At 38.7% G+C, this 25,844-nt stretch overlaps 1 protein-coding gene across 4 annotated transcripts in view; it reads left to right on the top strand.

The window, feature by feature from the left end:
• SERCA (ATPase sarcoplasmic/endoplasmic reticulum Ca2+ transporting SERCA) overlaps positions 1-25,844 on the top strand; it is a 54,066-nt gene that overhangs the window by 12,988 nt on the left and 15,234 nt on the right. For all 4 annotated transcript variants that reach the window (XM_076622146.1, XM_076622143.1, XM_033334834.2 and 1 more), the window contains 2 exons: positions 18,720-18,737; positions 24,719-24,801. In XM_076622146.1, the coding sequence (XP_076478261.1) occupies positions 18,720-18,737; positions 24,719-24,801 (101 nt within the window). The remainder of the gene's footprint in view (positions 1-18,719; positions 18,738-24,718; positions 24,802-25,844) is intronic.

Below are 25,844 nucleotides of genomic sequence, written 5' to 3'. Positions count from 1 at the left end.
CACCTTTCGTATCTCGTGGCGGCGACGACTGACTCGCAGTAATCGGACGCAAATAGGGCTTCATATCGAAGAACTTGGGATTTAAAACGTTTCTTTCTTCTTCTTTTTATTGGAAAATAAAGTTATTTTAATCGTATTATTCTGCTTTCAATGAAAACGCACGTAAAAATGGGCGGAAACGTTTGGAACACATTAGGATTGTTATTTTTCTTCAATTAAGTATACTCCGGTATATATTTCTCTTATTCTAATTTAAAATTTTACTTTTCCCAAACTGTTTACTGTTTCTGGAATCTATCAAGCGGATCGCAGTTTAGAACCGGGCTTATGGTATTTTTTTCTTACACCACGGGTCGTAATCTTTCCCTTTGTTTAGAACAAAATGAAATATTTATCTCGCGTATTATTGCCATTACCAACGATATTTATTTACACCTTTTTCGCTTTTTCTTTTTTCTTCCCAAGTGAATACCTTTCTATTTATTCGATTCGATGTATATTTGCGCTGAATCCATCGGAAACCGCAACACGCTGCGATACCGTCGATTTTTGCGACCGCAGCGATTGCGTACGAAACGAACGTACAGCGTCGTCGGAATGAAAAATAAGTTCAAGGTCTATTAGCTTCGTACAAAGCCAGATGTAGACGTTGTGCAACTTTGCAAAGCAGGAAACAGCAATTATAACGTTTCGTGAAACACGCAGTTTTTCTTTGTTCGGCGAAAACGCTCAGGGAAACGCTCGATCGTCTAGAAAAGCGACGAGAGTTGTTTTCGTAGAACGAGTCCGTTCACACTTTCGTAGACAACGGACGATAGAAAGCGAGAAATCATTGGTCGGTCGTCTTAAAATTTTCAAGCTTTTCTGTCGAAATACACGAGTTTTGAAAACGTTATAATTTCAAGCTTTTCATCGTTGTCCCATTGCAGACGAAAATTGCGAAAATTCTTCGAGGCAATTCCCTATCGAGTTTACTTTACGAGAGAAATTCCACCAATTTCCTTAATAATTTTTCTTTATAATTCTATCGAATTTGAAGAATTCGAATCATTTTATAACGCCGTGACAGGCTGTAATTTTTGAAATTGTGCAACTTCTGTTCGTCTGGAAACAAGACAACGTCGTGCTTGCCTTTTTAATGACGTTGACAGAATTTTTACACGTAATTTCGCCGCTTAGCATTTCTTAGTCGACTGCATAGGAATCGAACAACCTTCCTGCGAGAGAATTTTCTTTGAATATCGCCCGATGTTTCCGTTCGATGAAACCCTTTCTGGACATCGTTAACGTCATCGAGATAGAGATTTCACTTGAAACGATAACAGATTTCTTTGAAATAAAGCGGGTCTTCTAAAATCCATGCCTGGAGTCGATGAATCATTCTCGTAGAATTTTCTTTCACTATACCGAGAAGTCTGGCAGTCATTGGATGCACAGTACGTTGACTTGCGATTACGTTTGCCATTAATCGAAACTGATCGTTCGATCAATTACATTTTGGTATCTGTAATTAAATTATTATAAAACCTAGTCGCGATAAAAACAGCTTATCTCGAAGCAATTTGATTAAAAATTGAACTACTTACCTTGGCGAGAAGCGAGGAGATATGGACAAAAAAAAAGAGCGTGAAACACGAAAGTTATAAAGAGGTTGCAGCAAAATAAAGGAGAGCGGCAGAAGCTATAAAAAAAAAAAAAAAAGAGAAGAAGTTGTAAGACACAAGAAGAAGCAAAGCGCGCTGTAATAAAAGAATTGGGGGATGCGACAAATATAAACAACCATAAACACTGTAATAAACGTAGAGCTTAAAAGTAGCTATAAAAAATATTTTTAAAGAATTGTACATTTTTAAAAAATCGTAAAAAGCTCGTAAAAAATAGTGCTTAAGGCCATCGGGACATTTGACACTAACCTTACAAGGCCCGGTCGAACGATCGCTTTCAAAATTTAATTTAAAATTCTACATTGCTCGTTATCCCTTTCGTTCGTCTAACTTCATGGTAAATCCCTATATCATCCGATTAATCTCAATTTTTGTTAATACAAGAATATACATAAAGTTAGACGAGGAAAAGAAATAACGATGAACGTGCAATTTGAAATTAAATTTCGAAACCGGTCTGGTCGTGTCACAGTTCGTATTCCCAAAAAGTATAGCGTTTCAAGGAAATACACACCGATAGAGATAAAGTTGATTATATTTCATCCACCAACTGCTATGATTCTTCTCTGAGCTTTCCCGATGACTCGAATCGTCGATTTATTAATTTCTCTCTTTCTCCACGACGAATGGAATTAATTCTCAAATCAAACTCGCGTCACTTGAAAATAATCTACTCTCGTGTATCCGTCTACATATCGTTAAAATACTATTCCATTTGCCGATCTCTATACTTTGATGCTCCATTGCTAATATCGTTGTGTGCCGATATCGAGCGTTCAAATTGTTTCCATAATTCCTTTCTATTTTTCAAATGAAAAGCCAGATTGCGTTCGTTCGCATTATTTCCTTGTCAGAGGCGAAGGAAATTGCTGTTATGGGGGGTTAACGTTCCAGGAATACACGTGGCGACACAGTTAATTACGGAATTGTCTCAATCAACGGTGGATGGTCACGAGATCGGCGTGTAATTTCATCGTCCGATCGAGTTTATTATGCTTGGAAACACGCTCACAGGGAACGTTCCACGTTTTTCACGAGATTGCTGTTTGATTATACAGCGGTGGATGCAGAAACTTCTTTTTTCGTGGCTACCTTAATGCGTAGTAAAAGGCTTTGGAAACTCGCTAGCGCCATATCTCCAGTCATATCTCGAAGATTCTAATCTTTTTTTTTTTTTTTTAATTATTTAATTTGTACTTCATAATTTGTCCAGCTGGACGTTTGGTAAATTTCTCTAACTTAATTGCTAAATAACCCGTGGATGGCTACTCCCAGCGGGATACCATCTTCGAGAAGATTCCAATCTGACCGACATCTTCTAATCAGTAGATGTACGTACCGATATGATCGTAAATTATGTGCCGCGAGTCGAACGTCGAACGAATTCGTTTCTTTTGTTTGAGAACGGTGGATTAAAGGTCGTATTTTTCCTTCGCTCTTTTTACTCCTCACTTGTCCTATCTTAGTTTTTCAGATCTACGATTCTCGCAAAACTGACGTGATTGGGACAGAATATTGATTTTCGTTTAACGAGATTTAAATCGAACGTAATTTTTGCGATTGCCAGTTCCGCGGAATATTGGAAATTCAATATCGACGGCGGAGAATCATCGTAGCGAAAGAAATTGCAGATTTTCGCCGTTGAAAATCGATAACGAATATAATGAGAATCTTCGACGCTTTCAATTTTATTATAAATTTATCGTATTTTATTTCATATTAGCAAATATGTTTCAAGATCTCGTGATAGATCTAAAGATACTGACGAAATTGTGGAAAGAATTCTGTTCGCTTCTGAGAATCATATTTCACGTTTTTCTTCGAAATTTCCACGTAGCCAGATACTCGCTGGAAATTCATAAATAATTAAACGAGCAACATGAATGATTAAAAACACGACGCTGCAACGATACGGCACGACGATGTAGTAAAAGTTGTGAACCTACGATTAGATGAGGTGGATAACAGGTGAGAAACACAATGTGAAAACCTGTTATCTACTACGGCGTTATCGTAAATGTTCATCGTTGTTACCATTCCGAATGTAAATTGTCTTACGCGTGGAATGTTACACGTCGCAAAACGTTGTGTGTCCGTTTTGCTGTCTTTTCTCTTTTCTTTAGCATTATCCGCTTTCCTTTTCTTCGTCTCTCGTAATCGGAATTAACGTTTTATCTTCAATTTTCAGAAATTTCTTATCAATAGAAAAGTACGACCGAGTATCAAATTAATCAGATTGAAATTAAATGAGAAATTTAAGAGATAAAATTCTTTGCAAGTATTGCTGTTAATTGCGTAGCTATATCGTTTCTGAAATTTTGTACGAAACAAAATTTTGTGAAAGTAGAAAGGAAGAAAGTTGGAAACGTATCGATCTGCATTCGATATTGAAAATTAAGAAATTTCGAAAGACAGCGGAGAGAACGTAGATTCTCGAAAGCAAACAGAAAATATAATAAACAGCTTTGAATCGCGATAAAATCGGAGGACGCGTATCTTAGCTTTTGTATGGCTGGAAATAAACGATAATATTAGCGCCGGTTGTGCGCGTTGCCTAAATGCCAGGCTTATATTGCCACGGAACACGACGAACTTCATGCTAAAAACCGCTTTTACGGCCCATCTACAAATTGGAATGGTAACAGCGGCAGAAACGCGAAACGCAACTGGCACAGTCAGCAGAAGAAAAGCGGTTTCCGACGTTACAATTTTGCTGAAAACAAATCGTAGCTCGAGACACAGCTGGTGGAAATATCCAGCAGAAGAAAATAAATCATCAATTCTCTACACTTGCCGTTGCAACGCGTTAAATACTCCTTTAATACGATGCAAACGCTTTGGGTTCGTTTAAAACTCGACGGACCGAAAATGTAGCGAGTTACGAGGAGGAACAATAGCGAAAAATGTCTCCCCTTGTGCTCGAGGTAAACGTTGCAGAAGAAACGTTCGACGATTCGCTCGTTTCTCATTATTTGAAAATAAACTACGAAGATGAAATATCGTCGATTATCGGCAAAAAATAGATTTACTTGGCAATATTTTTACACTCAAAACAAGAAAAATAATGGAAGAATATATGCGATAGACGTATAAATACGCAAATATTCGGCGATCAAATATTTCCAAATAAACCGTCGAAGGGAAATATTTCTGGCTATCGGCAGCGACACATAGCGGTCCATTTGAAATTCCCGGCTATTCTTCTTCTTCTTCGTTCTTCCTGTAAAAGTAAAGAAGAAGAAGAAGAAGAAAAAGGTATTTTTAAAGTAGCCGAAAGTAGTTCGTTAAAATTAGTACAAATAAAGAAACGAATTATTGCCAGCAGATTCATGCTGGAAGAATGCAAGCCATCTTCCTGTTATTGGTTATTTATAAATGCTTTAGTCGGTGCAGACATACACCTGACGTGGACAACTTCGAGCGTAAGCAACCACGTCAGGCCACCTCGCTGTCTGATTCATTATTAATAAGCTCCTCGGAAAGTTACACTCTCTACCACTTTATTCGTCCGCGTTACGCACAGAATTCTAATCAAACCACGCAAAATGATAAAATCGTGCACGTATTCTATGAAACCTTCGTCAAAGTTAGACACTAGTCGAAACGTGAATTTTTTTAGACTTGCGATGCCTGAATTCAAAATTCCTAAAGTCTCCATCTTCTTCCTTCGTTCTTTTTCTCTTATCTTTTTTTTTTTCTTTTTCAAATATTTTGACCGTTCGAATATCTCGTTTCTAATCGATAGATTGCGAATGTTCATGGAAATTTATATCTCCATCGATATAAACATAAACAAATGAAGCATAAATATAAAAGATTCGTTTCATCGACTATTACATTGTTATCATATATATCAAATACTATAATTAATATCGTAACATGTACTTTCCGATATTCCGTATATTTTTACATATTACGCGAATTCCGCACATTTTTCTCTGTATAAATTTCTTTTAAACGCGCGAACGTTCGCAATCCGCCAATTGAAATCCATTCACTGTTCGAAAGAATCTGTTCCTCGTAATATATACTGTCTTGGTCGTTTCTGTAGACGCGGAGAACATAAAAATCGGCCCGTGCTCGGTAAATCGCACATGTTACGGTGAAATTGCATTAGAAGTTATCGCGGCAAATGGGGTTAATTCGTTTTAAGGCCGCACTTCAAAGTTATGGCTCGTTGCGGCGTTTAGCCGGAGTCCCTCGCTCTGCTCGTATGTTTCATCGATGTCTGCTGCTCGAGTATACCGCCAGCCTCTTCTCTTCTCTTCTCTTCTCTTCTCTTCTCTTCTCTTCTCTTCTCTTCTCTTCTCTTCTCTTCTCTTCTCTTCTCTTCTCGTTCTACCGTCTTCATGTCACTCTTTTTTTAATAGTTGGCTGAACGTCGACTGGCCGTGAAACGTTTCAATTTCGAGCCAGTTGACAGGGTAATGAATGAAACGAAGATGATCGCCAGGGTAACTCGTTACGAGCTCGTCGTACCGCGGATTCTTTTTCATAATAATGAGAATAAATGGTTCTTTTGTAATTGCTGTTGCTCTCCTATCGTTCTCGTGGATGCTGACCAAGCATTCTTGAAATCGCCGAGTACTCTTTGCCGAGTGTTCTTTTCCTATCGCGTTTTTTTTTCTTTTTTGACGATTGCCATCTGAGCTACTCCTTTGAGACTCGTTTATCGTTAGAAAGTAGGCAAGGGTTCGCTTGTTCGCTTTTCTTTTATCCGTTTAAAGAAATTTTTCGCTACTTTTATCGAAAGCAATTTGCAAGAATAGATGGAAACTTGTCTTATTTTTTCTAGCATTTTTCTCTTTTCTTCTTCTCTTTAAGGATTCATTGTTATCTTGATTTAAAGCAGTGTTCATGAACCGATTGGGAAGGACAAATGACGAAATGAGAGGAATATTTGATACACGGCGTCCAATGGAATTTTATTAACTCAACAAATACTCGGACTTGTCTTATTTTTCCCAATATTTTCCCCTTTTCTTCTTCTCTTTAAGGATTCCTTGTTATTTTTATTGAAACCAATTTTTAAGTACACTTGGAGAAAGACAAGCGAGGATACGAAAGGAATACGATGGAATTTCATTAATACGTAATCAAAATTCAGAATACTTCGTATCTGAATATGCAAGTTCGTTCTGAATGTCGCCTAACGTGATGGGTCACTATAGATTGGCGAACTAGATATATAGTTTACTCGAATTAGTTAATCCATGCGTATGTAATAGATTAAAATAACCAAGTGGTATAGGTATAAGTATACGTATCCACGTGTAGCAACGAAAAGGTCAAAATGTTTGCCCACGCTGGCGCTATGTCGTGACAATTCAACGCTGGTTAAATTAACCTGATTGTTCCTTATTTTTATTCGCATGCTGCTTTATCGAGCAAACTGGCAAAGCTTTCAAAGTGTCGGGATTTTTGACGCGACAATAGACGATCGGTGACAAACAGGCTGGGCGTGTATATAACTTTGCGTTTTAGCTTCAACAGGGACGAGTTCACGTAATTGAAACGAGTTAACGATTTTCCAGCTTTTGCGCCAGGCTAGTCGTTATCTGCGTGTCGCCGTATCAACCGCGCGTTTACAGCAATCAGAATTGTCACCGTAATACATTAAACACGGTTTGAAAAGCGTGTTTGGCTTTGGAATTTTTAAGTAAACGCGAGAATTTAATGCGAATAAACACGACACAGATAGCGCTTTCGAACGAACGTTCGGTGAAATAACAGGCAATTGGATGTCGTTAGTCGAAGAAATTGTTATTTTCCTAAGGAAGAGCGAGTTATATATTTTCGAACGGTATTCCGATGTACTGTCTTAAAACAGAACGACGTGTCGTTCTCGTCGCTTTAATGTGAAGTTGCTGTTGCATGTATAAACGCTTTGTGTATGATGGTGTCAGAAGAGGAAACGTATGATAATAATTATTCAGTACAATTATATAACTACAAAGCGAAGCAAGGAATATTTTAGAAGATAGAGAATATCGTAAAAAACGTGTTTCTATTTGCGGTACATATTCTATTGCAATCTAATAAAGAAATAAAAAAAAATAAAAAGAAGTAAATAATTAAAACAAGATTGCATTTATATTATGTGATCTTATACATGAAAGTTCCTTCTCTCTTCTCGTCTGGCCAATTGCCCCAAAATTGTCCACTTTCTAAGAAATATTTTCATATTCTCATTAATACTCGCGCTAACTTTCGCGGCTGAATTAATTAGCATATCGAAGATCCCACTGCAGCAATAGACAGAAACTTGAATATCTGTTTGAAAGTAGAAAGGCTGCGATACGCAGAATATAAACGTGCAATTGCCCAAGAGAAACGTGTAGATGTTGACAAACTTTCACTCGTGGCAATCAAGAAAATTCTGACATAATGAATTGACGTTAAGGAGAATATTTTGAAGAAAGCAGCTATCGAGATAGTAGAAAGAAGTAGGCAAATGATTGGTAAAAATTGGCTGGAGAAGATCGTAGAAAATTACTCGAAAATTGTCTACGTGAATCGCGGCTAACTATGGACTAGGACAATTTTAGACGACAAATTTCATGCTCGCGTTGCTTCGATCGATCGAAACATCTTCGACTATGATTGCACAACGTTAGACATTTCCTCGCGAACAGCATAAACAGGAAACGAACGTGGACGATGCGATCGATCGAAAATGCGACAATGGTTTAATTGATTCTTAATTTAATTAATTATACAGTGATCGGAAATAGTATCTGTACAGGATTGTATCGTCACTGTCGATCGACATTAAAGAAAGATTGTTACTTATACACGTGTCTACTCATACAATTTTGTAATATTATTACCTCAGTTTTGTAATTGTCGAAAGCGTAACACAAGAATAATAATAATAATTTAAAAGAAACAAAAGATTAAATTCATAAACTCAACACCATTTTTTGATATTAGAATATTAAAATCGTTTATATAATCTCATATTATAATATAAAATAAAACGGAAGATACAAGAAACAAAAATGGCCTTCTTTCGAAGCCTGGGAAAAATTCAATTTCCTCTTGAAATAGCGGTTTTGGCTGCGAAAAAAAATACAAACTCGGTGTTAACTTTGTAACTTTTCATTCGATATTTAATGGACTTTCTTTTATGTTCTACATCCATTAATCTGTTACGTATACCATCCACTAACTTATGCGAAGTTTCATTTTGAATATCCGTCCACGCGGATTTTATTCCACCTCTAAGCTCAACCATATTTTCCGTAGGTAGCTTACCCGGATCGTAAACTTTTCTTGCTAGAATTCCCCGCGGGTTCTAGATCGATTTCGCATCGGTACACAATGTCGTCCATGATAATAATTCCATTCGGAAATTCTGAAACCACTTTTTCGTACTAACAGCTGTACGAAAAGCAGTAGCGTCGTGTTGAAAAATCCTCCTCTCGTCTTCTATATTTCAATTATCGGAGGCCGTGTAACGTCTCCTGATGTCCTTTAGCTACCGATCTACCGATCTACTCTTTACGTGAACAATTTCACTTAACATATTCAGACACGAGCAGTGGATTTCTTGGAAATGACGGAGAAATATCGCGGAAGACGCGTTTCAATCTATAATTACACACGTTGCTGGTAGAATCTGATAAGAAAACTGTTGGTTGGAAAATAAGAGTATACGCGTAAGAGACGTGACACGTGGGAATTGGAATCGAAATAGAAACGTGTTCGTATCTATCCGAAGATGACAGTAATGGATAGTCACCCACGTTGAGCTACTCGAGCTCCATAGGTTTCTAGGTTTAAAGATAGCGATGCACGTCTATATTTTCGAACGTTTCGTTATCGTAATTCACGGCGCGCGTAATTGGCTCGGAAAAATGCACGCTGATGGTTTCCACGGTAGTGCCGCTTCCACGATGCACGGCTAGAGCCGATGTTTTCCCTCTTTTGAAGCGCTGATAAATTGTGACACGTGCTGGCGTAATGTAACGCACCAGAAATAAGCAATGTTATGCACACAGTGTATCCTAGCGTAAAATAACTTAGGGACTTGAGGAGCCTAGTCGTTTCATAGTCGCGATACTTTCTAAATAACCAGAATCAGTTATCGCGAATAAAAAAATTGACGCAGACGCTTGGTCGACAGGTTGCTAGGAGGAATTTCGGTTAAGGTTTATTTCGAGAATTTTACACGGCGCACAGATTTTTCTTGCTTATGCAATACTCGTCGAGTATATATCAAGTTGTTGGATAAATAGGTTGGGAGGTTAGCGAGATTAAGTTGTTTAGCGGATTAAGTAGATTGGATAGTTTAGGAGATTAGGTAGCTAGATAGGTTTAGTGGATTGGGATAATTTATGTTTCATGTCTTATGTATTTATGATGTACGTATTACCTTCTTTTGCAAAATATATGAAATTATGACATTGACTTTTAACGTATTTTTCATGATATTGAACTATATTGAACTTTCTTATTTTCATTAACGCAACAATTCCATTTTTAGTTTCTACGTTCTCGTTGGTTAATCCTTTGGATCTCGTGAAAAGTGATTTATTTTAATGCGTGTGTAATCTCTGCTCCTAAAATTATCATCTTCGTAATATTATTTCATTCGGTATAGCAGTTTCCAGTTTTTATCAATTATAACGAAATTCGATATCGGAAGAAAAATAGAAAGAGCTTACACGGTCAATTTCAAAATTTCCATTTGTAAACTCGTCAAAGCGCTGAGTTAATCTACCAGATGCTGAACAGTTTCAATTTCCACGTTTCTTCGAGACACGTGCTGAAGCGACTTCGGGACACAAAAACGGGCGGAAGAGAAGTCTTTGGGTGCGTTAAATCCGATCGTTCCTCGCCTTCACACTCTGCAAATGTAATTACATTGAAGCAGATCCAATTAACATTTTGCCTAAGGGGAACGCGAGCACGCGAATCGATGGCCTTCTCTTGTGCAACTCGTAACGAGCTAACTTAATGGTTTCGCGTGAAAGTGTGTCGTTATATCGGGCGACCTGCGTTCTCTAATTGTACCATTTCAATATCTTGACATTTTCCCAATTTCAGCCTTATGTAGAATAAACGAAATACAACGTAAAGTTATTCTTTCCCAGAAAATTTCTCGATTTTCACTGCCGGAATAAGCGATCAACGTTTAACCTCGACTAATCGTGGAATAACGTTAAATTTTGAAGTTTAAAAGAGAAAATTATGTAACGATGGTACGGGCTTGTGATCGAACGATCGATTCACGACGTCAAAGTATTCTCTAATATCGCTGTAAGTTAATTAAAATCGTCGTTATCTTCCTATTTCACCGTAGATAAGTTGAAAATATAAGCGTTGCGACGAATCGCTCTAGGCACGTATCTAATTGTATTGCCATAAATTACGATTATTGCAGCGAATGCGCGTTAATAAATAACAATACGCGCAAGGCTATGTTTTTACAACGCAAATAGACCACCACCTCGACGCACTTGCCAAAACTTACGTAACCTTTTATCAGATACTTGCATTCGCTGGCATTCCGTAACCTACATTTCAAAAATACACAATCAGATGGGAGAGTGGCGGGCGAGAGAAGCACGTGAAATGTTCGGTATTTATATCTGGGCCAAGTTTCGCTGTATTTTCGAAATTTCGAAGCGCGACCTGCGTAGGAAAGTTCTCACGTTTTAATTCGCGGAATTCGACCTCTCCGACGATGTTCTAAATTAATCGCGCTCGTCGAACTTCGTGGCTCGATGGAGAATCGCTTTAACGTGGAATAAAAATACGTAGATACTGGGCTGGCCCGTGACCGATGGTGCAATTGGTTCTAAGGCGATTCTACGAGGAAAGATAAGGTGAAAATATAGAATAATATCTTTTCACGCGACGTCGCGTTTCCGAGAAAATCGAGTTTGAAAATTTCACGAGTACACTTAGACCTGACTCGTTTCGGACTGAGCAATGGTAAATATAATCAATAGGAGGTTAAACTATGTGTGAAAATATGTAAAAAAAAAGAAACGTTGAATAAGATTTTTTCACAAGATGGTTTCTTTTCGAGAAAAATAAATTTCACGATGTATCACGCGCGTGTATCGGATCAGTTCTTAACTGATCACGTTTGAACTTTCTTTTCTTGAAAACGGGAGCTTAGACGGAAACTGTGCTGACATATTTCTTGCTGGTAATTTATTTGATCGCGTGTATGGTAATCTTTTGCTGATTGTTTACTTATACTTAGCCTGTGCTTAGCCGAGTTTAAGCAAACTTGATAAACGTTCAAACTTGATTTTCTCAGAAACGAAGCGTCGTATGAAACAATTTTATTCCACATTTTCGACTTATCTTTACACGTACGATCACCCTGTGGCCCGACCGAAGCATCCTTTTATATGGAAATAGTGAATTCTACTCGGATCGGTCGAGTACCAAGTTCCAGAGTGCTTCTGCAGTAAAGTTTCCTTTCTTCCCGATAATTCGTCGATTAAAACTCTACTTGCCAGCGTTGAGCAATTCGAGGAACCATATAGCTTCAACAAAATTTTTCCAATCTGTCCGTTTAGAGAGCGACGTGTCTGTTCGTATTTATTTTACAAGATAAAGAGAATAGCGCGCGCACGAACAATAGCACCGGCAAGTATCCTTCGAAATTGGCTCTTATTTTGCGTTTGAAAATCTTCTTTGCGATCTGTAGAATCGTATCGTTTCCTATATTATACAACAGATCTACATCTCGTCACGAACAGCCGCTAAACCCTGTCTTCCATCGTAAATTCCACTCCAACTACTGCAAACCTTGTAACGAGCGAATTAACGCGAAGTTCGTGCAGACTTATCAACTCTGCTTCGTCACAGCTGCTCCTAAACTATTTAAAACTTCCACGACCACGGAATTATCCTCTTTCCATGCAGATTCTTTCAAAATTCTCCGATCCTTCGAAAGATAAAAAAAGAAAAAATGGCAATTTACCCTAAAATTTAAATCTGGATTCTGTCCAAAACTATCGCGTGGTTAAATCATTTTTCTAACTCGAGATATCCAGCGCATGAGCGAAACCGAGATCCAGCGACAATATCGCGTTTGTCGTATCTGCTAGCGAGATTCGTCGATAGTCTCGCCGTGTGCCGCTAGCTCAGCTTTGTGGCCCTGGCGTTGTCATCGTGTGACATCGGCTCAACGTCGCGTGATTAATCCGCAACCGTGACGCTCCAACAACGGGAAAACTGCATTTTTTTTTTATTTTCCTTTCTTTTTTTCTTTGCGTCCTCGCGTGTCCCTCGTCCACCAGCTGTTTCTGATCGCGCTGAATACACCGGAGATGCTGCATTGTTTCCGCGAGAGCGTGTTTCGTTGTTGCGGATGTACGTACGTTGAGCGCGTTGGTCGATGTGCATGTAAATGAGTTCGTTGAAACAACGACGCGGGTATTAAAGGCCAATGAGTATAATGAGCGCGAAAAACTTCGTGACGTTCACGAGCAGGATTTGCATACCTATCGCGAGTCTTCTATGGTTGCGCGATGCTTATGACGACAATGAGTTACGCTTACGGACCTTATTGTTAGTCGTAGTCGTCGTTGTTGCTTGCTATGGTGGCTTAGCATCGTTTAGACAGACTTTTATTGGGCTACGCTTCTGTAACTGCAAATTTGGCGACAATTATTCTTATTTAATCGTTTTCGACACTTCGGTAACGTGGTGACAAAATTTCAGTTTCTTTCGCGAAAATTTCGGATTATGTTTTTTAATTAAATTATGGAAGATTATTTTCACAAACTTCGCGTTAATTTCATTTGCCTAATTAAGAGACAAATAGGTGGGATAAAAGGCACGATATGGAACAGAAATTATTAACGTGTAATTTTACAAAATATTTTGCGTCTGGTTTAGCAGGAAAAAATCCTGTGTAGCGTGCAATCAGGGAAAGTTTAGCGTAGAGGGTACGTAACCCACGAGGCAGGGAATGTGTTAATATCGTATTAACCTTCTTTTAACCAGACTTTTCCTTGCTCGTCGGAAAAAAAGTTACAGTCGGATCTGGTTTTCCATTGCGATGCGAGAAGTAATAATTGGTAGTATAAATATATTGTTTAACGAAAGATTACGGCTTCCAGGTACACGCTGTTGCAATTTATCTTAAGGATAGGTACTCTGAACCGTACAGATGTCTCGAACAGTTGGTTAACGTCGAAATACCCTCGTCTATCGAGTAGCTAAAACTGGTTCGTCACAAATGAAAAGACACCCTTGTTAAATAGGGTCAACTCTCCCCCATATTATCATAAGAATTAAATGGAACAAACATATGGTGCTAGGGGCGGCTTAGGTCCCCGAGAGACTCCTATACTGTAACACCTAAATAGTAAATCCATAATAACAAGCTTTTGCTTGGTCTCGCGAGGAGAGTGCAAGATGTTGCGTTTTCTTTAATTCAAAATTCCCAAAATTTCTAATCTTATAGGAGCATAAACTGTTTTAAACTTGAGATGTTTCTCAAGGTACGCTTCATGGTTGAAGATTCGCTAATGCATCGAACTACGGCTGAATTATTATTTTATTATTGTTACTACTGTGAAAATTAGTATTCTATATACGGTGTGAAAGAAACACGGACTGCCGCGTAGGACAGCATGTAAATAGAATTGAATTTCAGTTCGATCAAAGTTCGGTCAAGGATAGTTGGTTGGTTCAGGAGGTAGGATACAGGTTAATTGGTTTGTTTTTACAGCGAATATCGTACAATATTGCGTTGTGGTTCGTACATAGATACGTTAGTTCACCGCGGCGGAAACCGCGAGGCGTAATTCGCGCGTGTGAAAGCCGCTAAACGCTCGAATAATCCAATATCGAATCGACCGTGTTCGAATGCCAATTGGCGCGACTCGGAAGAGCTTGAAATTACGAAATCCTAGCGTACGATGTCTACTCGTCTAATAGAAAATAAACTAGACAGAAAAAAAAAAAGAAGCTGAGAAGATACGCGGAGTAAATTTTTAATGAAAATAAACGGTGGCGTTGTTGAAAAAAGACTATGATCTCTTTCCGATACTCTTCGTCGTGTTCGATGCAACAGCGAATGAGAATGATACTTTTATGTATTCTTTGTTGAAATATGAGACGCCGAAGAAAACAAGTTTCTGCTTTCAGAATTGTAAATTGCCTTCATACGACATTTCTATACGCGTGTATGTGAGCACACGCACATGCGCTTACATTGAATTCTTACAACGATAATCTGGTTTGTTCCACTTGCGAGAACTGGCTGCGTTTGCACTGTATGTCAGCAGGTAAACGTTGAAAAATATACGAAGTTTATTTCATTGCATCGAACTTGGTGAGCCGAAGGAGATGTTACTATTCGCGTGTATGTTATTAGCCTCTACGATAGTTAAAGAAACAATGGGAAATGTAAGAAGATGTCTGAATTAATCATTGGCCGTGGAAATTGCTATTGAACCGTTGAAAACCATCTAACCGCTTATCTTCCCTGAAAACCCGGGCCAATTGCCACAAATTCAATCCCCTCGAGCCTGTCATCCGCAAAATCCAAACAACCCCGACCTCTCTTGGCTTCGCGCCATTTCCTCGTACGAAAATTCGTAACATGCACGTTCCACTTCTCGTGTTTCGGCTCTCGCTTTCACTCGATGCGAGAAACACCTCTGTTCCCATTCAATCCGCGATTTATTTTCCTTTCGACGAATTCTCAACATTTTACCAATGTAAACACGATAGTCGCGTCTCGTGTCGGTACCAATGAAATCTCAAATATTTCCTACAAACTGCACCACGTATTCGTAATAATTTCCTATGGTAATTGTTGGAGTATCTCTCAACACAGTGGAATACTTTCGCGAGCCAAGTATACTACACACGTTGTAAGTACGAGCAACGAAGACATTTTCTCGTTACATTTATCGAAGGACACTGATAAATTTTATCCTGACACGTTCGACGAAAAATCGGCGAACGTATGGAGAAGGAGGGAGTCCTTTCCTGGCGACGTTTTCGTTAATATTTTTTCAACGACCTAACGCGTGTTTTAGCCATTTCTCAAAGAAGAGTTCTTAGAGTAAGAAAATATTCTTCTTTTAATTATTTTCCTCGCGGAAGGTAGGGAACACTAGGAATCGTAAAAATCTTCCCTCGTTAGAGGACACGTGCCTGATGCGAACGAGATAGCATATTTTTAAAGTAAAAAAATTAGAAAATAAAAGCAGCGAAGAGCATTCAATTTTTATCGAATATCATATCGTGTCCTGATACTTGATACTTATGGCAGATAGTGTACGTGGATCTACATAATTCGTCTTGATGGTCGACTGTAGAGGCTCGATGATTCAGGGGCTCGGGAAGAACGTTTGCATAAACAATCCACGAGCGCGTAACTTGCGTAATCGGCTGATGCATCGAAACATTCGATCCATTAGCACCGCGAGCATCGAATTCTACGACAGCGATGTTGTGTAGTGCGAATGCTTCGAAGGTTTTCGGGTTATTTTAAGTATCGTGTGTCGATCTCTCGAGAAATCATCGATCCCTATCGATAATGCATTAGCTGATGCGTCGTGATTAATACAAAAGCTCTCTGTGCTCTTCTTCGCTCCGACGTATGTTACTAGCTTTTCAGTTCTTATCTGCTTCTTATTTTCATCCTTTGGAACTTTAAGATACGAACGAATTTCTTCCTTGTGATCCATTTCTAGAATAATATTGTACAAATTTTGCAAACAACCAAAAACGCGCGTACAACATCGTGACAATCGACGTTTTTTTTGGAAATTTCGATCAAATGCAAAAGAAAATATCGAACCTTACGCGCGAACTAATTTTAAAATTGCTTATCACGTTCTTCCCTTGTAGTTTTTACTTTCCAGCTATCCAGGTAAACAGATAACGTTAAAAATAATCAGCGTTACCTGGAAAAGAATTATAGAACAAGTAGGAACAGTCTTGCAACCTTCCGAAGACACAAGTGGCATATTTAGACTAACCAGGAGAAATCAATCGCTCGTAGAGTTTTCAAGTGTCGAAGATTTAAAGAAGGAGGCGAATATAGCAAAAGAATATAAGATTTGCTTTTCTGTGTAGATTCTATGTAGATTTATGTTCGCATCAACTACGATTACCTTATTATTAACGAAAGACGAGAATATACTGTTGTTCCGTGTAAGAAAGTAAGATTACCAAATTTACATAATCTTCCTTCCAGCTTGAGCGATATAGTTGCGCTTCCAAAGCTCCCCCGTTAAAATGGAAAGCATCGAGTGTACGGTTCCCACACGAAGTATCCCGAAAGAACAGTTTTCTGCCCTTACAATCGATAGGAAACGAGAGGGTGTGCCTCTATCTACTGGCGCGTTTCCCGGGGAATTCAGCCGAAAAGCGATAGAATCTGAAATGCTTGGGGTCTGAGACAGAAATTGCACCGGATAATCGGGCTTTCCTTTGGTTTACTTTTCAAACTGGTTCCCTATCCTACAGATTCATTTCATTTATATTAACTTGGCCAAGCAGAAGTTAGTGAAAAGTGGACGTAAATGAAATTTACAAACTTTCTTCTTTCCTCTAAAATTCATTACGAAATTAATTATTTAGAAAGCACGCAGCACCAGTTCCTTGTTTAAATAGGTCGTAGGAGCGGAAAATTAGGGGGAAAGTAAATATCATCGAAGAGATACGTGAACAGAGTTTTGAAACTTTCCTGAAGAATAAGATTGCTCGTAAATATATTAGATTAATGCGTATGGGACGTTGCTGCTTAGAATAGTTTCGATTTAAAAGACATGGCATCAAAGTTACCAAATATAAATCCGACGTTTCAGAAGATCAAAGGCATTCTGTATGTCCTGCCTGCACAATTTTCAATACATAAATTATTTTAACAGAGGCTCTAAATTAAAAGTACTTGCCAGCTAAATTTATTCTTCTCTTTCAAACTATGAAGGAACTAATTCGTTAAAATTATCTTAATAGTACACCGTTCATTTAATTATTTTTACGATACACGCACAAGCTCCAAGAATTCTTTTAGAAACGTAAAATAATGAAACCAGTTAATCGTTGGGACGTTACTCTCGCGAACGTATGATATTTCGAACGAACTGGCGCTGTTCAAAATTTATTTGGAGGAAACGATATTTTCTCGATACGACAAATCAAATCTCGCGAATGACGATTGATTCTAACGAGATAAGGACGCTCAGCATCCCTGTACTTCGTGTGTAAATCTGTCAAACACACGATACGACGGGCACCTTGCCGGCTGCCGAATTATGTCAAATGCAGCGCGTGTCATATTAATGGCGTTGATCCGCAGGACTTCAACCGGTACTCGCCTGGTTTCTTCGTTTGAAAAGTCTCGTTTGGAAGAACGGACGAATGGTTTTGCATATTTCTGCCCTTGCGGCCAGCATTTTATCGGTTGTCACGGAGACACGCGTCGATGAGCCGTCACCGTGTAAGGGCGTTTATTATCGACCAGGAAAACGTTGTTTGCGATGCCGGTAACGCGAACGATGCTTCGGCAATTCGAAGTAGGCCACCTTAAAGGAGATGCTGCGAGCTACTGCGACTTAGGCGACTTTCAGATTGCACGTACCAATCGTCTATCCGGCTTTTTAACCAATTAACTTGCGGCAAACATGGGGTTAATTTGTCGCCTGCATTGTCTATATCTTCGACATGGTCATTTGTTTACCCACGAATCATTCCTTTCTGCGATTGATTCTTACTGATTGTAGATACGCTTGCGAGAAGTTTATAGAAAATTTATAGAAGATGTTTATGGAACATTTGAAGACGTAAAAGTTCATAGAACATGCGTGATGTTTAAAAATTATGTTAACTATCTAAAGTATAGTATTTATCGTTATAATTATAACGTTAAACAGACCTCTTTGCCTAGGTCTTATTGCTTTAGTTGTATTAGTAAAAAAAAAAAAAAAAAATGAATTTGCACGACGGTATTTATAAATCGAATAAATCTAAAAATGAAACATATAAAAAAGCTTATAAAACTAGGAATCATCCAGTTTGAATCGGTTATTTATTTGCGTTACATCTTGTCTGTTTCAGAATTGCCAGCCGAGGAGGGTAAGTTTTTCCCAGCGAAAGGTTTCTTCCCTCTGTGACGATCGATACGGTAAGCTGTTTGGATAACAAATTGGCATTGATGCTATCTGTAGAGTGTCTCGGTGTAAACATCGTATTTTCAGATAATGGTAGGATACTTTGCGACAAGCTGGTAAAAATGATGATGATGATAAAGAAATCAGATATGTATTTTAAATAAGTATCTTTATTCAAGAACTCAAGCACTTGCGCATTTCTTTACTTCTTTATCGCTTTTATAATCGCTACCGGATTACTTTTATATTAACTGACGCAGACACATACATACACAGGAGCACATAAAATGTGCATATCGATATTTATTTATTTTTCCATTCAATTTGTCCAATTTAATCGCCCAAATAACGCGTTAACGAAGGTATGCGAAAATAAAAGGAAATAACGTGCGATGAAAGGTGGCGATCAAACTAATATTTAATCAATTTCGAGCATAAAATTACACGCGATTTACATACCACACGCCCTTACACTTGTCAAGAAAAATCCTCATTGTATTTCTCACAGCATTTATATTTAATGACCAAGTCCAAACGTATTGATCTAATCTCAGTTTACTGTGTTAAGTTCAAAGCTCGATACCGCTAGAACGAAACGTAGAACCAGATAAAAAGACGCTTGATCGAAAAATAACGTTATGTGACGATATTCTTTTATAGCGACCATGTTTTGGCGTTCGTTCCTTGGACATCGCGTAAGACGAGGCTTATCTCAAGACATTCGATGACTCGAGTCGCTCGACGTCATTACCAATGTTCTTTTCGAGCGAGAAAATATTCTTTGCGTCGTTGATCGCTTTACAGATCGCACGACGTGGAAACACAGTCGCGACTCGTCCAATGCCAGACCCCTGGCAGTCATAGGTTCTCCCACAGGTTTCAGATCATGTAAAATCGAGGCTTCTTTCTCCTCTTTGTTTACGTATTTACCGCGTAACTCGTAGTACCTTTTGACCCTTTAAAAATAGACGCACTTGTACGTGGTCGCGCCTCAAAAGCCATTCGGCGATCCACTTTCTTCTTATCGTTAGCCTTAGAGCCGCTAACTATTTTTAAAATGATAAATTTCGTGAAATGCGCGGTTCATCCAATTAGTCCAGTTCCACGGTTTTGTTCTTAAGCTGTCTCGAGGGGTTTTCGAGTAATTTCGATGCAGAGAACGAGATATCGGTTTCGTTCCGACCGTGTTTCCTTTTATCCTCGCTTCTCCTTGTGTAAGAGGCACCAGTTAAGCAGTTTAACTTGGAAAGCGCATCTAACGCGACTTCGAAGCGACGTTTCTTTAGATCGGAGAAGAAGATTGTCTCTTTGCGGCTGATTTTTCTATCGGGAATTTAGTACTAGTAGTTGCATAAGCCAATCCTTTTGTTCTTCAGGTCGACTGGAATCAATTTTATCGCATGGAACGAAGATCATAACTTCAGTAGAATAGAACGCGTCCTTGATACTTCTTACATGTTTCCTATATATTTGGTTGCAGAGTTCGCTTGAATACAGTGGAAATCCATTTACCTGAACCAAGCGAAAGTTCGCGAAGAGTTCGTATAATAGTTGTTGCAGGCTAGTTCACCAATTTCTTCACGCTACGAGCTTACTAAATATTTTCGATTCCCATAACGAGGAATCACGTTCGAAGTACGTATTTTAGATTTTCATTCGGATAAGTGCAAATTCGATGAGCTCGCCTCGAATCAGATTCTAAATCACATTCTCGTTTCAATAACTCAAGTTCGAATAGACTGAGTTCCACTGTACTTTACGTTCGTCTTTATCGTATGATTGATCCTGCTCCATATGAAATAAGTAGATTGTAAAATTTCGGTTTAATAACCGGAGTTCGGATAAATGAATTCCAATCATTTCATATCCAATGTTTCCAGCATGATCGATCGTCTTGCTCGTCGGAGGAAGTTCGAAATTCTCGCCGAAAATGCAGCAACCAGTGGGACGCTGCAATTTTCCCGTTATCGTACTCGATCCTCGTTATTACGGCGCTTAAATCGATCAAGAAGCTCACAGCTGTAAACGACGTCAAAGGAGTTGGTCGATCGGAGGTGTTCAAAGACGCGAGATGCCTTGGGAAATGCGGAACGCGGCAATATCGAGCACTTAGGCCAGCGAGCTGTGTCTGGATGCGAAGGCAGATGCCGTGGATGATAGTTGGCGTCATTATCAAAGCAGGCCAGGCCTGTCTACATTGCATTATCGTTTCACGCGTGCACGTGGTCGTGTACATAGCATAGAAAGAGGAGAAACTGAAGGGAATAAACGCGAACGTCGGTTACGTCTGTAGCCATTTAATTGCGAGTCAACGTTACGCTGGATCATAAGGTGGTATCCCATCACCTTCTTTGAAGTCGATCTTCCACATCGTTAGGATCCACTCGTTTTCTTGCTTTCTAGTCGGAAGAATAGGACGATTGCCAACGATGGTTTGAATTACGGTTGGATTTATCAGGTGTGAGCCGAGGAATCATGGAATGGGAAGTTGGATTGCTTTGAAATTAGCCGTGGAACTTGGCATGAGAATCGAACACAGGATTTTTTTTTTTTTTTTAGTATTTTTGCAACGTTCTTTTGTGTTATGGAGCAGGCAGGAAGTTGTTTCGAATGAAACAGTTGTTGGAATAAAGATGGAGAAGCGAATGATTTTTTTAATAGTTTTACAACGTCGATTGAATATTGCTGTGCAATTGATCATGGAACTTACTGCTAGAACGAACATCGAGGGAACATATCTCTTAGTATTTTCGAAATATTTATTTGCCTTGTGGAATATAGCTATTATGTTGTTTCAGCTGGAGTTAGATTGACTGGATCGACTTAAAATTGGCTGTGGACTGTTACTCGAAACGAACGATCGGCGTTGAATCTTTTAGTACTTTGGAAACGTTAGTTTGAAATACGACGCAGCTATGAAGTTGTCTTAAATGGAATATTAGCTAGGATGAAAGTCGAGGAGTGTTGAATTCTCTAGCCATTTTCCAGCATATAGGTTGAATCGACCATAAAGATATTCCGGAACGAAGGTGTTCGAGGGAAAAAGTATAGTTTGGAATAAAGTTTCGCTGAAATTGAATACAATATTCTAATTTCGAAGAAGTTTTCGCTTGAATTTTATATGATATTAAAATTTCGAATTTGGTATTCAAATAAATGCGAGACTCGTTCAACGTTTCTAAGACAAACAACATTTTCAAGCAGCAAGAGCTTTATATTTCCTTTGCGTCCATAAAATCGCGACACCAAGTATAACTATTGGTAATTGAAGAGAGTGGCACGCGATCCGTCACCACGAGTCTCGTGTTCCTTTATGCAGTTTAACGTTTAGTCAGAGAGAACAACGAGACGTTATAAACTTTTCTCGCGAAACGATATACGTTTCTTTCTACCTTGAATCATTACGTTGCTTTTCTAATCAGATCCACTTCTTCACGTTGTATGATCCACGTCACACGTTGACACGTCGACTGTCACGCGAATCCGATACATTTTCTTCTGGCAATAGATCAAAATGTATAGTACGCCATGGCGTTTAATTTCTGCCAACTGTTATACCTACATCGTATTTACGATCTTGTTTTTTGCGACGATATTATCAAAGCCATTCGCATTGTTGAAAATTGATTAGTCCATGGCATTTATCTTACTTTAATCGTTCTAAAAAATTTAGTAGCGTGAGTCACACCGACGACCGTCGTCTCTGTCGAAGTGTTCAACCGATTTTTCCGCAAAGCAACGATATTTGTTCGAAGAATATTTCATATCACCCGAGAGAGCATAACAGGAACGAACGACGTAGAGAGATACTCGTAAAAGAGACCTCGTAACTCGATTTAACTTTAGAATTATGTGAAACTCGTCCCTTAACGCTTCAGTTTCTCCCGGTCCGTAAATGCGAATCCAGAAGTTGGAAATTGGAATTCTCGATTTCCAATCCCTGCATTTCCGCGCCAGCAAATTACCGGTAAATCGTTGCCTTTTCGGCGAGTCATCATCGGCTTTCTCGAACGAAGAATCGGCTATTGAAAATCGACGTGTCCAAGTTACGTCGAGCTCTCCGCTCCGCGTAATCACGCGCTTCCGTTGCTGTTAATTTCGCATCATAACATTCTTCACTAAAAATTGTATTGACGTAGATTTGTTAATCGTGGCTGCGTTAATGCGATTTCTTTCACAATTTAACGACACCGGCCGCGATCTCGCCGTGGCCTGTCTCTCTTTTCTCTTTCTCGTCTTCGTTCGTTGCTCGTTCTCTGTCCGAACGTCACCGATCGACTAACAATATCCGTATTGCGCGGACAAATACGGTGATGAAACTGATGCTTGCACAAGAGACGTCAAAAAGTACTCGGATGACATTATCGTCGTGGAATCGCGTTCGAAAGAGTCACCTTGATTGCCAACGCCATACGAACTTTTCAACTTTCAATCGCTTTCGTCCTATTTTTCTTTCTCTCGTACTGAAAAATGAATTACGTATTTCAAGCCTTTGAAGCTTTTTCCGTGTTATATCTGAAAATCGGATAGACAATGTCCGTGCTCTGGTTCGTTTATTTTAAACGTGTCAAGCTGTTTCGCGCTTTTGGAAGCACGTACTACTCTGCAAGCGTTTTCATTTAAGTAAATTCTACAAATTTACATATATAATTCGAAGAATGGTTTCATAGAATAATTTCGGCAATATCTTTTACCTTTCGAGTCTTCTCTGTATAATATCGAGAAATTAGATCTGAAACTATAATTTGTCGCGCAAGATACAACTCTACAAAATATTTTATAGTCAAAATTGTAACCATAGAAGATTACCGACCATGATAGAGACGTAAAGTGCATTACTCCGGCACGAAGCTATTTTATAAAAAAATTAAAAAAGGAAAGGGGGAAAATTCAAAAATTTTAACGAAATTGGAGTGCAAAAAGTGAACGTTAAAAGTGCTTCTGGCGGAGGAAGAGGATCGAAAAGCGCGGGAGACACGGATGACGAGGTAGAAACGCGTTCCTATAATTGCTCGGCAATCTGATTTTCACTTGTCTTTGCTCGTAGATTACAATTAATGAAATCGTCGATCGTACAGCACGTTGAAGCGACATGACGTCAATCGTATGCTGGCAAAAGGCACTTGCTATCAAGGACACCATAGTCTGCTCCCGATTACTCTCGGTTCTGCCATCTTTTTCCTCTCTCTCTCTCTCTCTTTCTCTCTCTCCCTCCCCCCCCTCTCCTTTTCTCCCTTTTTTCCACGTTTCCATAGAAAATAGATCACGAAGCCAACAGATCGCGATAGGTTTTCCCTTGACGATCGCAGTTGTACCTGTTGTTTCAATACATTTTGCAATTGAACCTTTTTCCCTCAACACATATACGAAGATTTTGATTTCCTTTTTGGGAATGACAATCGACGTAGGATTTTATTGACAGTGGCATCGAAGTACTTAGCTTGGAAAGTTACCATTTCTTTTTTTCCCCAATGACAATATCTTTTTCCTTTTTTACGTTAAATCGAAATATTTAATACTATTGTTGCCGCTGATTATTTGCTATCGTTCGATAAAACCTATGTTACTCTTGGTCGTACGTTATGTAGGAAAATTTGATGGATTTTTCTAAGATACCGCGATTCGATGATATCAACTCGGTGGTTGAGTGTCTTCTTACGTACATCCATCGATTCTCCAAAACGATACTGATATCATTTCTCTAACGAATAAACCATTTTCCTTCTGGAAATTAAACTACAATCAGTTTCGTTCAAAAAGAGAAGAAATGTTAAAAAAAATATGCCAATTTGTTCCTTCCATCCAGAAGCTCCTATTTTTATAATAACGAATCGAATCATAAACGTTGGATCTATTTACCGAGACGATCGTCCTGTGTGTGAAGATATTTTATCCGCAAGAATACGGAAGAACGATAAAAATTTAATATACTTTTGACAATTTCAGGAAAGTCCATATGGCAACTCGTGTTGGAGCAATTCGACGACCTTCTAGTTAAGATTCTTCTATTAGCCGCTATTATTTCTTTTGTACGTATACATTCTATCCACGAATTATGACATTTTTGTTCCATACCTATCTATCCCATCGGTAGTTCATCGACGCGCGATAAAAATTTTTCTTTCAAATCTCGCGGAAAAATAGCTGCTATCGGTTTCAATTTCGCAAAAATAGCGAAACGATAACATCGGTTACAGCGATTCTGACGTTCACATGGCTTGAGATTGTTTCAAGTACATCGATGACGATCATAGATAGCATTTCGATTGTGATAAAAGGGGTAAAAAATTTGTGAAAAAATTATCGACACGCTCGAATCGTTAATCGCCGTTCGAAATACGTCGAAACGTTTTGCTTTTTTCGAAGGTAAACGTTCGAATGCAAGCGGCCACCGTTTATTTTTAGACGTGACGCGAAACAACGGTAATTAATAAAATCTAAACGGTGCATAATAATGCTCGTCCGCGGGCCGCTTAGTGATTATTAGTTAGCAACGAAGTCGTACGTACTATGTTTACGAGCGGGTTCAAGGCTCACTCATTATAAATACATCTGGTTTCAAAGGTGAAAAAATAGCCTATCGATCTGTCGCCGAGCTACGCAGAGTATAGTTATCCTTACGCACGTGTAGAAGATTCGTAATAGATGTTGCGAACATATCGTCGAGTTTAAGACGTAGAAAGTTATCTGTTTAAACGCGGCAGATGCAAATCATTTGATTCTCTGGATCTTTCGAGTATTTTAGTTAAGCTGTTTTATAGTATAAAATAATAGTTGCACTAATTTTTCTTAGTTTTTTATTATCTCGATCAGTGCTTAAGTGTCATTAACAAAGGAATTGACTGATACACGCTGATCTGATTAAGATTTTGCGCAAGTGTTTCGTTAGACTTATTTAAGAATTTAGACGTAATTCGTTCGTACCTGTCTTTTTTTCTTTAATGTGTGTGGATATAAATCATAAACGCAACAAGATAGCAAAAAAATGGTTGAAATAGAAGTTATATCGTGTTATGTGTGCGAAAATTGTTTTGAAAAATTCATCGTTCTTCAGAAATTATATAAAAACGAG

The sequence above is a fragment of the Bombus vancouverensis genome, chromosome 10, assembly GCF_051014615.1.
Source record: "Bombus vancouverensis nearcticus chromosome 10, iyBomVanc1_principal, whole genome shotgun sequence".
Lineage (NCBI taxonomy): Eukaryota > Metazoa > Arthropoda > Insecta > Hymenoptera > Apidae > Bombus > Bombus vancouverensis.
Note: the sequence above shows the minus strand (reverse complement) of the source record. Positions and strands in the feature narration are given on the sequence as shown.